Raw genomic sequence first — 13,642 nt, 5'->3', positions numbered from 1 at the left:
TAAAAAAAGCCACTTACCTTAACGTCCATTGGGTTCTACTACATGCGCATAAATTTTGTCATGGACAGCATTTTGTGCAGTTTTTATCCTTTGGAGGCAGGTGGTGGATGGCTTGCTCCGGTGGTGTGAACCCTGGAGTGAGTGCGCCTGTCCTCCCCCCCCCCCTCTGGAGTGCTGTATGTGAGCCAGCCCTGAGCTCTAAAGCTCAGGGTGACCCATGCTTCTCTCATTTCTCATGTGGTGCCCCCAAATTAATGTGCATGTAGCAGAAAGCAATGGACATTAAGGTAAGTGCCTGTTTTTAATATTGGGAGGTGGGTGCAGACGGCTCTCACCAAAAACTGCTAGCAGACCCGCAAAATGCTAGCAGATTTTGAAACGCTTTTTCTTATTTTTCTGTAGCATTTCACCTAGCATTTTGCGGTTTTGTAAAGCGTTTTTGGTGTAGTAGATTTCATATATTGTTACAGTAAAGCTGTTACTGAACAGCTTCTGTAACAAAAACGCCTGCAAAACCGCTCTGAACTGCCGTTTTTCAGAGCGGTTTTGTCACGATTGTGGAACTTTCCCCGTGATCAGCGCACAACGCGTGCGCTGACACGGCGGAGATCCTCCACAAGCGTATAATTTGCAGGAACCCAGCAAAAGGTGCTACGCACCTGTAGAGGGAAATTCCTGTCGGCAGATGGCGCTGGGGAGTGCAGAGGAACCAATCCTCTGTACCTCCACAAGTGCCAGACAGGAATTGTACGAAGCGCAGAACGCAATCGCAAGAGAGGCGATTGCGAATGAGATTGAGCAAAAGGGGATAGGTTGTATGTGTGTGCGCCAATCCAGTCGCCACTCCGCGACCGCGCACACACACAACAGCAGATACGAAATAGGAACGCGATCGCGAGAGGTGCGATCGCGAGACGTGACACAAGGCAGAACAGAATAGAATACGAGGGTAGCAAAGGCACAGCAAATACAATAAGGAGATACGGAAAATAACAACCGCTAGCTAACCGCGAACACCGCACTCATTCGCAACAGTGCACGCGGTTATGCGCGATCTCCACGTGATAAGCACAATAGAGACAAGCACGCCTAACTAACCATAAACAGACAAACATGAAACAGGGGACGCGAGCGCTTGCTTAACGGTTACCTCACCGAGCCTGTAGCAAGCGCAGCGGACAAGACAGACACACGAAAAACAAGAACTAGGCAGGAAGGATCCACCGCTCTTCCGCCAGAGCAAGTGTGATCCAAGCAGGAACACAGATCAGAAAGATCCACAGCCGCTAACGCTAGCGGCTAGTGCGATCTCAGCAAGACAGAACGATTCGCTATCAACCGCCGCTGGTGACAGCGCAATCGCGACCGACAAGACAGAACAGAAGGATCCCCAGCGCTCGCACAAAGTAGCTAGCGCGATCCCAGGAGACAGAACAGAAGGATCCCCAGCGCTAGCACAAAGTAGCTAGCGCGATCCCAGAAGACAGAACAGAAGAGATAGCTGGTAGCAACCGCTGCACCAGCTATACTCCAAGAACATAGATCAGAACCATTTCCTGTCAACCACCATAGGGACAGGACAATGGCAAACAGGCAAGACAAGACAGAACAGGCAATACAGATAATACAACCTGACTGGGCTAGAAGGGGAGCCAAAAGCAACCCCCAGGAATTAACTATACTAGATAGCAATGGCTGACACTCCAGCAGTGTCCATCAGGAACTGAGCATGGAAGGGAAATGTCCAGCAAAGCATTCTGGGAGCAGAATGCTTTTATAGTGCTAGTCATCAAAAGAAGGCAGGTAACGGATTTGCATGACTAATGTATGCAAATTCCTCAGCAACACAAGCTGCAGAACTGACAGAAAGTCTCTCTTAAAGAGACCTGCAGAATGCAGACGTGAACAGTGGTCAAAACGCTGCCTGTCTGCACAGGCAGCTGAGCAGATTCTCACAGTACCCCCCCTTCTAGGGTCGAATTCCAGACGACCCTCAAAACCGATATCTCCAAACCATTCTAACAGAAGACTCATGAAGGTCGGGGCAGCCCGACAAGGTCCAATTCCAGAGTCAGTCCACCCGAAACCGACCTCATCGGAAACAGAAGCCACCGAAACATGCCCATCAGTACTACCAGTCTCAGTATAACACCCATCAGGACTGTGAACGCCAGAGAAGAAGCCATCAACACCCTCCAGACAATACCCACCACCTTCCAAGGAGCGTCCGAAAATACCAAACCTGCCACAATACCTGTTCGAAGTGTCCCTTACAACACAAAAGCCACCGTTGATCTTATCCAGGGTACCAAGCAAAATTTCTCCCGGAATCTCCCAGAACCTTTTGAAGCTCCACAGAGATCCCAAGAGGGCAGAACAATCACCAGGCTCACATGGAGAATTACCAAGAACCCCCATGGAACCAACGACAATTCCGGATTCAGAATTACGAGGACACCCATCAAGATCAAGACTTTCAGGGACCCCTTCTGGGCATGCAAGCAGGCAGGCTAAATCAGAACATGTCTCCACCGAGGAAGCATCTGAGTATGCTGGTAACCGAGGCAAACTTGGGCTTTCTGGGTCACAGAGCACACTGGGGTACACCAGCACAGGAGAAACCTCAGGACATGTCGGGGAACTGCCAACCTCAGAGTCCGGCATGAGGAAACCAAAACCAGGACCGGGCAGAGAATCATCACGAGCATTGGTCTCAAGCACTGGACTTTCAAAAGAAAACTCGGATTCAAATTCGGAAATTTCTGTGACTGCAATATCATCATTGACTACACATGACTGAAGCTCCACCAGAGCTGAAAAGGTAGCCAGCAAGGCAGCAATGCCTACGGAAGAGGGCAACACCTCAGAAGGACTTGGGGGACTGGAGACATCTCCTACAAGTTCTGCACCCTTTGGGAGGAACTCGGGGACCTCCAGAACATCAAACAAGACCTCAGGAACATCATTTTTCAAGTTTTCTAGGAAGGATTCTGAACTATCCATGTTACAGGGCAGAACTGGAACTTTATTCTGTGGACAGGGCAGATGTCCCAGGAATGGTTCCACCATAACCTGAGACTGGATCTCATCATCATGAGGGGAATGTACAGGTATATTTACTGGAACACACACTGACTCCCTAACTTCATTCTCACTGTACCCAGAATTCTGTGTGGCAGTCAAACTAGCTTGTAACTCCAAAACTGCAGAAAAACAGGTAAAAATAGCAGCAATACCTAGACGAGCCTCTAGGGGCAGGGCAGGAGATATTGTACAAGGCAATATTGACTCATCCAGAGTACAGGGTGGAGAGTCAGAACTTCCCTCAGAGCAAGAAAGGGGCTCACAAACGTCAGTGTAAAAGGAACACATGTTTTTATTCATGGTATAGGGCAGGTTCAGAGAAAGCGTCTCTGAATAAGGCAAAGAGGGTTCAGCATCAGATTCGCAAAACCGAAGCGCTGTCTCACTCTTAGATTCGGCTAACAATGTCGAATCGGAGGAATCAGAACGCAAAACCTGCGAATCAAAATTCACTTTAGGTTGTGAAACTGACGCTTCTATAGCGCAAACCTCCGCGATCTGCGGAGCAGACTGCAAGGCATCTAGGACCGAAACGCTGGAGCAACTGTCCCCAGGCAACGGGCCCTTACAGGTGTGAACAGGGTGAGACAGAGACTCATTTGCAGAAGAAATGGCGACATCAACAGGATAAACTTTATTAGGCATAATAATTTTACTTTTGACGCTGCATAGTCGAGAAATTTTCCCCATAGCAGGGTCACAGACAGAAGATCTCAAAGATCTGTTTCTAACTGACAAAGGATCCCACACATCCTTGAGGAAACCGGCAGACTCATGCCGATCACAATCTGCAGGAACATCCGAGAAACAGGCATCAGATCGCACAGATTCAAACTGCACACTGTCAGGAGAGAATCCTTCGGGATTCGCACAGGAACCAACCACAGCGGCACACTCATTCATTTCAGATTGCACAAAGTCAAGACTCTCATGCTTTACCCCAGAAAGGCAGGAACAATCATCCGACAACGATGTCTCTTTATTGGAATCAATTGGTTGGTGTGTGTGCAACTCATCCAAAATCGTTTGCCATACATAGATCAACAGATCCACATCATCCTTGTCACATTCATCGGAATCAATCAGAAGGTACATAGAATCGAGACAAGCATTCAAGACATCTTCGCTTTTTGCGATGTAAAAATCGCAAAAGGCTTTCCAATCAAAATCGAATTCTTCCAGCAAGGCCCCAATATCCCAGGAAGCAAATGGGGGTTCAAACAGGCCAGTATCCAAATAATCTCCATAGGGGTGGAGTTCAGGAACAAGAACAGATTTTTTAACTGCTTTAATGTAGTGTGCGATCCTACCTATAGCAGGATCCACATAAGCTTTGGATTGGGGCAAAAAACCTGGAAACTGATTAGCAGATGCATTATAAACATCATTATCATACTGCATGGTTTTGCCCATTTCAGACTTGACAGAAATAACCTCTTTATTTGTGGTTGCTAGGGGCAACGGATCTTTCCGTTGGGAAGCCTTCCTAGATCTTTTACGTTTAGACTTAGAGGCTTTGGATGGCTGCTTTGTGGATGAAAGAGTAGATGGAACAGCTGATTGAGCTGCTGACAACAACTCATTAAGGGGGTATGGTAATTGAGGTAATCTCAGCCAATTGTGAATTAAAAAGGCCAAGAATTCCAGGGGTCTTTGACTCAGGGTGGTATGATTTAACACATCATAACCCCACATTGACATTTCGCCCCCCAACAGAATGTAGACCATTTGGGGGGCCCAGGTAGACACTGGGGTGCATTGGAATTCAGGGTTCGCTAACAGTTTCGTACACTCAGACAAAAATTCGTCTGCTGATTCAGGTTCAAGTTTTTTAAATCTCTTAAAGGTACAAGAGCCATATTCGACAAAATCGTACAAATCGGAAATTCCGTCTACACTGGGGTTTTGGGTTGGGCTGGTCATTCTGTCACGATTGTGGAACTTTCCCCGTGATCAGCGCACAACGCGTGCGCTGACACGGCGGAGATCCTCCACAAGCGTATAATTTGCAGGAACCCAGCAAAAGGTGCTACGCACCTGTAGAGGGAAATTCCTGCCGGCAGATGGCGCTGGGGAGTGCAGAGGAACCAATCCTCTGTACCTCCACAAGTGCCAGACAGGAATTGTACGAAGCGCAGAACGCAATCGCAAGAGAGGCGATTGCGAATGAGATTGAGCAAAAGGGGATAGGTTGTATGTGTGTGCGCCAATCCAGTCGCCACTCCGCGACCGCGCACACACAACAGCAGATACGAAATAGGAACGCGATCGCGAGAGGTGCGATCGCGAGACGTGACACAAGGCAGAACAGAATAGAATACGAGGGTAGCAAAGGCACAGCAAATACAATAAGGAGATACGGAAAATAACAACCGCTAGCTAACCGCGAACACTGCACTCATTCGCAACAGTGCACGCGGTTATGCGCGATCTCCACGTGATAAGCACAATAGAGACAAGCACGCCTAACTAACCATAAACAGACAAACATGAAACAGGGGACGCGAGCGCTTGCTTAACGGTTACCTCACCGAGCCTGTAGCAAGCGCAGCGGACAAGACAGACACACGAAAAACAAGAACTAGGCAGGAAGGATCCACCGCTCTTCCGCCAGAGCAAGTGTGATCCAAGCAGGAACACAGATCAGAAAGATCCACAGCCGCTAACGCTAGCGGCTAGTGCGATCTCAGCAAGACAGAACGATTCGCTATCAACCGCCGCTGGTGACAGCGCAATCGCGACCGACAAGACAGAACAGAAGGATCCCCAGCGCTCGCACAAAGTAGCTAGCGCGATCCCAGGAGACAGAACAGAAGGATCCCCAGCGCTAGCACAAAGTAGCTAGCGCGATATCAGAAGACAGAACAGAAGAGATAGCTGGTAGCAACCGCTGCACCAGCTATACTCCAAGAACATAGATCAGAACCATTTCCTGTCAACCACCATAGGGACAGGACAATGGCAAACAGGCAAGACAAGACAGAACAGGCAATACAGATAATACAACCTGACTGGGCTAGAAGGGGAGCCAAAAGCAACCCCCAGGAATTAACTATACTAGATAGCAATGGCTGACACTCCAGCAGTGTCCATCAGGAACTGAGCATGGAAGGGAAATGTCCAGCAAAGCATTCTGGGAGCAGAATGCTTTTATAGTGCTAGTCATCAAAAGAAGGCAGGTAACGGATTTGCATGACTAATGTATGCAAATTCCTCAGCAACACAAGCTGCAGAACTGACAGAAAGTCTCTCTTAAAGAGACCTGCAGAATGCAGACGTGAACAGTGGTCAAAACGCTGCCTGTCTGCACAGGCAGCTGAGCAGATTCTCACAGGTTTGCGTTTTTCCTATACTTTACATTGGAGGCAGAAACGCCTCCGCAATCCAAAAAATGCCTCACCTCGGGAGGATGCGTTTCAGCAAAACGCCTCCCGCTCTGGTGTGCACCAGCCCATTGAAATACATTACCCAAGCGTATCCGCAGCCGCAAGTGGATCGCAAAACGCTGCCGAACCGCTCTGGTGTGCACTAAGCCGGATAGTGCTAATGTAGCATGTAGCAGGGTGAATGCTTTGTGGTATTGGTTTGTGCATGCATTTGCATGAGCATTGCCTCATGAATAGCCAATTAGGCCAGATTTGCAATGTCAGACTTGCTAGGGTAAGGCCTCTTTTCCATGGACTGTGAATAGGCAGTGAAATGCCTCTCAAACACTCACAACTGCTCACTGCTGCCTGGTAACTGCTCACTGCTGCCTGGTATCTGCTCACTGCTGCCTGGTATCTGCTCACTGCTGCCTGGTATCTGCTCACTGCTGCCTGGTAAATGCTTGTTGCTGCCTGGTAACTGCTTGTTGCTGCCTGGTATCTGCTCACTGCTGCCTGGTAACTGCTTGCTGCTGCCTGGTAACTGCTTGTTGCTGCCTGGTATCTTCTCACAGCTGCCTGGTAACTGCTTGGTGAGCACACAGCTCAACAGTCCGTGGAAAAGAGGCCTTAAACTTGGTGTTTGAGCACGCATAAATTTTCTCATGCAAAGTACTTCTTCTTCTTGTTTGAAGGTTGAGGCACTTAGTCTATTATGTATATAGATATGGATAGATGGATGGATGGATGGATGGATGGATGGATGGATGGATGGATGGATGGATGGATGGATGGATGGATGGATAGATAGATAGATAGATAGATAGATAGATAGATAGATAGATAGATAGATAGATAGATAGATAGATAGATAGATAGATAGATAGATAGATAGATAGATAGATAGATAGATAGATAGATAGATAGATAGATTGGTAGGTAGGTTGATAGATAGATAGATAGATAGATAGATAGATAGATAGATAGATAGATAGATAGATAGATAGATAGATAGATAGATAGATAGATAGATAGATCTAAAGGGATGTCTTTTATGGACTTAAGGTGAAAAAGGAATTGGACAAAACAAAGACGTTCTTTAAACAGCTGGCTTCAATCAAACTTAACTCATGGTGGACTGGACATTTGTTACTGACATGTGATTGGATACAAGCCAAAATGCTAAAATGTTACAGCTATTTTTATGTTTATTTTCTTTAGAATAAAACTATGGGCTCGATTCACAGAGCGGTGCTAACCCAGTTAGAGACTTTAGGCATGATAACCATTGCACCACTCTGGTGAAAAGCCAGTTTAGGTGTGATAAGTTTAGGCATGATAAGTTTAGGTGTGATAAGTTTAGGCATGCTAAGTTTAGATAAGTTTAGATCGCTTGCAAAGTCCCGCACGCAAAGCAGCACCATTAAACTTTATACGAAGTGCACCAGACTTTGCTAGCGTAAAACTTTTGATCAGCTGTGCACTGCGGTGCTAACGCAGTTGGCGCTTAAACTTATCATGCCTAAATTTATCACACCTAAACTTATCATGCCTAAACTTATCACACCTAAACTTATCACACCTAAACTTATCATGCCTAAACTGAGTTTAGGCATGATAAAGGGCTTTTCACCAGGGTGCTAACTGTTAGCACCGCTTTGTGAATCAGGCCCTATGTGTCCATCTTGTTTTTGGCAGACCTTGATAAGCATTTATAAAAAAAAAATGCATACGGTATTTGGTGTTCTGCTAGCTTAATAAAAAATCATTTAAATCTACTGTCTTATCTCTGAAGTCTGTATTCAAACCTAGGAAGTTAACACATGTAACACTGAGGACCTCAGAACTTCCTGTTAAGAGGTTGATTGTGAGAACAGAATATTAAGAAGGTAGGCTTTAATAACCTTTTTGCTTATTGCCTTTACTGATAAACTTGAAATCTGATAATCCTTACCTCTGTGTACCATTGAAGAAGAGGTGTATTGTTGAAGAGTTCTTCTATTTTAAGAGGATAGATGTGAACATTTTCCAAAGACGAGAGGGTTGGGTAATGACTCAATGCCCTTTTCGCATCATCTTCCGAGTTTGTATGGTTAAAACCTTCCATGAAAAAGACCACTTGTCTGTCGGGATAGACTCGTGCTGCTGACTCAATTGCACATAAGACAAGGGATGGCACCTGCATCCTGTCAGTGGTCTCCAGAAAGATGATGTTTTCTCCCTTACTCAGAATGTCTTCAGAAGTGAGTTGAGAGGAATGGATTTGTTCTGCAACTCGCCAAATGGCTACTATGATGGAATGGGTAAAAAAATCAATGTTGTTGCTTCTGTATATTTGTCCAGCAGCTGTGATAAGCAGCAGCAATGATAAAAATTTCAGTGCTTTAATCATTTTTAACAGATAGTAAAATGCAGTCTGCAAAAGAACAAAAAACAAACACAAAATACAATAAATAATATTATCATATCTTATTAAGATAAAACATTGCAATGAAGATCTTTTGTAATGTATTTAACAACTACACATTCCTGGCCGTAGATTCTACATCCAGGTTATTCTCTTCCTGTGTTCCTGGATATATAATCTACATCTACTTTTTTCCTCTCCATAAGGTTTTAACCCCATACCTAGCTTATTCACTTCTTTTTAACCCCTGTAATACCTATAAATGTGAATTCACCTTTAATGACTGCCAACTGTAGTGATCCGTTAGTTCAGGGGCCCAATGGTCTACAAGTATGTTGCACTGCCGTTACCTATTAATGCGTTTTGTCCCCCTAGAAGTGGCATCCAAACACTACAGATGCACAGACTGGGGATAATGGCCAACTGCATGCCCAGCTAGTAGTATAATAAGACACATGTGGTATCAGTTTAATGAGAAAGGGTAAAATAACACATGTTATGGGTTTTATAACAGTGGGACTTGTGATGTGATAATTAAGGGTGAGAAATGGGGAAAAATGCAAAACAAAAAGGGTATTTTTCTGCATTTCCGTCCACATTTTGTCTACAAAAATGCTTAAAAAATAAAAGAATTCTTTAAAACAAATATTACCCATAGAAAGCCTAGATTGTCCTGAAACCAGACAAAAAAAAAACAAAATCTACCACTGGGATGTTATAAGAAATGAAAAAGTTATTGCCATTTCAGGAGCAACACAGTTAAAGTGTCAAAATTGTCAGGAACAGAAATGTACTGGGTAAAAACCCAGGACTGTGAAGGGGTTAAGTAACTTTAAACTTTTAGTTATAAATGCATATGAACAGAATTAAGTGTTTTATTTTTAATGAATGCACTCGGTTAAAAAAAAAATATATATTAGTCTACTTAGAATTTGTATCTTTTATGGTAGTGGCCATTGGCCAAGTAGCCCCCTTGGTAAGAAGTATAAGACACTGAAACCCTGAAAAGACTAGTGCGCATCTTAAATTGGGATTCTTCAATTACTGGCCAATTTAACTACCTCCATGTAATATGAGAACTTACTTACACAATCTGCTCATAGTATTCCTACCATGTTGAAAAAAAAAAAAACTAATAAAAAGAGGTGTGCCTCAACCAACATCTGTCTATCCCAGTGTGTATGAATCCCTATTTATTAACATACATGGCTCAGAGTGGTTTGAATAAAGAAAAGTAGAGAAAAGGAGCAGAACACAATCTGCAAAGCAAAACACTCAATGAGTCGTGCATACAAATCATGAAAAATATTTATTAGCCTTAATTAAAATCAGGGACGGATCTAGACCAAGTTGCGCCTGGGGCAAGGTCAGTTTTTTGCGCCTAAAGGTCAGGTTTCGGCGCCTAAACTGCCATTCCCCATCCAGTTTTGGTGCCTAAAGATCAGGTTTTGGCACCTAAACTGCCATTCCCCATCCAGTTTTGGCGCCTAATGGTCAGGTTTTGGTGCCTAAAGATCAGGTTTTGGTGCCTAAACTGCCATTCCCCATCCAAATTTTGCCGCCTTGTCTGCCCCCCCCCCCCCTAGATCCGTCCCTTATTAAAATCACCAGCCATCACTGCATGCTCTTGGAAACTTCCAGGATTGTCAGCGAACTTATCGCCATGCATGGTCTAAGCCTAAGGACTTTGCTCGGCAGATCCTTACTGAAGAAGTGGTAGCTATACACATTATTGTCTTCCTGTTTATCCTTTTCAAGTTTGCAATTTAAACTGCCATGGACAGTATACATATCCTGGCTTCAAGCACTTTGATATACCAATGCAGTTTGGATTGAAAATAGAAGATGTTGCGAGTGGACATATGTGTGTTTTTTGTTAGTGCTGGACTTTAAGGCACGGTTCAGCTCTTTGCATTGAGGATTGGGATGTTGCGATTGGACATCGGAATCTACTAGTGCCGATTTTTTGCATTAAGAAGTAGGATGCAGTGATTGGACATCAGAAGCTATTGGTGCTAATATATACTTGGATGTGTATCTATCAACGTAACTTGGCTTAATCCGAAGGAATTACTACAATCTTAATTGTGGATGTTGCGATTGGACTTCTGTGATGTATATGACCAAACCTTGCAAACTGGAAGCATAATGTTTATGGAACAGCCAATGTGGTACCATCATTATCCAGAAGGCCTCTCTTGCTTCACGAGATACTTAAATAGATCACATAATCACTAGCTGGACTTTGGACCGTGTCCCTTTAAACTGTCTTTTTTTAGGGTTTTTAAGTATTGCATTGCATATGTTTTAATTAGGCTAATAAATATTTTTCATGATTTGTATGCATGATTCATTTGGTGTTTTGATTTGCAGATTGGGTTCTGCTCCTTTTCTCTTCTTCATACACTGTTGAACCTAAAGCCTAGAACACACTTTCAATGATGATTGGCCAATCACTGACCATTTTTTTCCACCTCCATGTAGTATGAGGTTCAACACATGTTGACTACTATGAGAAGCTTGTGTAGGTAAAATTTCATATCACATAGAAGTGGTCAAACTTGTTTAGTGATTAGCCGATCATAATTGAAGTCTTTATACTACACGGAGGTGGTAAAATTAGCCAATGACTTGCCAATCAAAATCAAAGTGCATTCACATATCCAATTTTGATTGACCAATGACTTGGCAATTTTATCACCTCCAGAAAGTATGATATCTTACCTACACAATCTGTTCATGGTATTCTACATCTGCTGACCTTCATACTACATATTTCTGTGCAAGGGTCATCCAGAAAACAATCTGGAAGCCCCTTTAAATAAGAGAACGCCCAATGTCCTGCCCTTTCCAGATAAATAGGTTTAGATGGTCACTTTTGACCCTACACCTATTTAATGTAAAACAATAGAATAATATATTTCATTGGGGGTAAGTCTTTTGTATTCTTATGTTTCTCATCTGGCATTTCTTTCTTATTTTACTTCTTTCTTCCTTCTTCTCCTTTAAAACTTGATTAAAGTGTCCTCTGGCTGTCTCTCCCAGTTGCTCACCGCTTCCCCAACATCCAGGCCCTGCTGGCATGTCTCCTGGTTCCTTGCACCACCCACGGGACTCGACGTGACTGTTGCTATTGCCATCTTTTTCTTCATAATTTCTGGAGCCCCAGCAAAAGCATCTTTGAAGCTTCCACCGGTTCTCCCTATTCATTCACTAGGTGGACCAATGAAAGTCAGCGGGTCCCACACATGGTACAGAGCGATGGGAGGTGACTAAGCCTGCAGAGCTTTACATGCAAAGTGGACATAGAGTAAGTGTGGGAGCCTGCCATCCCTAGCGACGAACATTGGGTGACAGCAACGGATGTGAGCACATTTCCCTGGGTAGCAAGGCAGCAGTGCCATGGTGCTGAATGACGGCATCATAGCATTAATACCTCATCACACATATAACATCACATGGGATGCAGGGGTTTCGCTCAGGTGAATAGCTACTATTTGCCGGAGCCCTACAGGGAGGCTGTCCCCTATGCTCTCAATTCCCGGACATTGCTCAGTTTAGTTTGCTGCTAAATCTTGACCAATTTAACCCCCCTGGTGGTGCATTTCTGTCTGGAATAATGATTCAAAAGTAGTACATTTTTTCAAGAATTTTAGACCTTCAATACTTAAGTCATAACTCACCAAATTATATCAGAATAAAGGCCTGGTAGACATTCTGCACATAAATAAAAGTCTGGAACACAAATTTATTGAAATAATTAAAGTTATCAATAAACTGAAAAAATAGCAAAACTGTACAAATAAGGCAGCAGATTATATATACAGTATGTACATGCAGTACAGTGTATACCAAGTACACCTCCCACGTGTGGTATACTTTAAAGGGAAGGTCCAAGCAAAATAAAAAAAATGAGTTTCACTTACCTGGGGCTTCTACCAGCCCCATGCAGCCACCCTGTGCCCTCATAGTCACTCACTGCTGCTCCAGTCCCCCGCTGGGAGGTCAGCGGGTCGCATTGCGTACATTTTTACACATACCAGCTAGTGCAGGAACATGAACACATACATTTTTACGCGTTAGTGGTTCAATGCGTAAAAATTTACACATGGCACCACTAACGTGTAAAAATGTATGTGTTAATGTTCCTGCACTAGCGGGTATGCGTAAAAATGTATGCAATGCATCTCGCCGACCTCCCAGGTCAGCATGCTGCCAGCAGGGGACTGGAGCAGCAGTGAGTGACTATGAGGGCACAGGATGGCTGCATGGGGCTGGTAGAAGCCCCAGGTAAGTGAAACTCATTTTTTATTTTGCTTGGACCTTCCCTTTAAAACAGGGAATGGCACAGAGAGCGACATTACAATTTGGGCAGTAGTATCGGGATTCTTTATGGACTTTCTTGCCTTTGCTATCAGTCTTGCTGCAGCATAGACAGAGGCGCTTATCGTGACCTTAAGACTGCACTGTGTGTACTCCTGTTGGTTATTGCCTGAAGAAGCGTGAATATACCTGCGAAACGCGTTGCACTGTTTGTTGGAGTATATAAATACATTTTCTTGTATCTATATCCACAGTATCCTGTCTACTTTGGGGAGGTGCGTCCACCACCGCCTCCCTAAGAGTTTTATAACTTTTAGATATATGCTTTTATTCTTTTGGCGCCTCTGTTCTCTCTACAAAGTGATAAGATTGCACATTTTGAGCTTCTTATCATCTTGAATTGCATATGGCTCTATGTGTCAAAAATAAACTAAACAAAATGTTTTCTTAATTGATAAATTGA

General features: G+C 44.1%; 1 protein-coding gene across 1 annotated transcript in view; it reads right to left on the bottom strand.

Annotated features, from left to right (window-relative positions):
* LOC137570466 (alpha-1,4-N-acetylglucosaminyltransferase-like) overlaps positions 1-8,649 on the bottom strand; it is a 50,626-nt gene extending 41,977 nt beyond the window's left edge. The window contains exon 1 of the mRNA XM_068279135.1: positions 8,404-8,649. Coding sequence (XP_068135236.1) covers positions 8,404-8,634 — 231 coding nt within the window. The 5' untranslated portion in view covers positions 8,635-8,649. The remainder of the gene's footprint in view (positions 1-8,403) is intronic.
* Between the last annotated feature and the right edge of the window lie 4,993 nt (positions 8,650-13,642).

Source organism: Hyperolius riggenbachi, chromosome 4, assembly GCF_040937935.1.
Source record: "Hyperolius riggenbachi isolate aHypRig1 chromosome 4, aHypRig1.pri, whole genome shotgun sequence".
Lineage (NCBI taxonomy): Eukaryota > Metazoa > Chordata > Amphibia > Anura > Hyperoliidae > Hyperolius > Hyperolius riggenbachi.
This window is presented reverse-complemented; position numbering and strand designations above follow the sequence as displayed.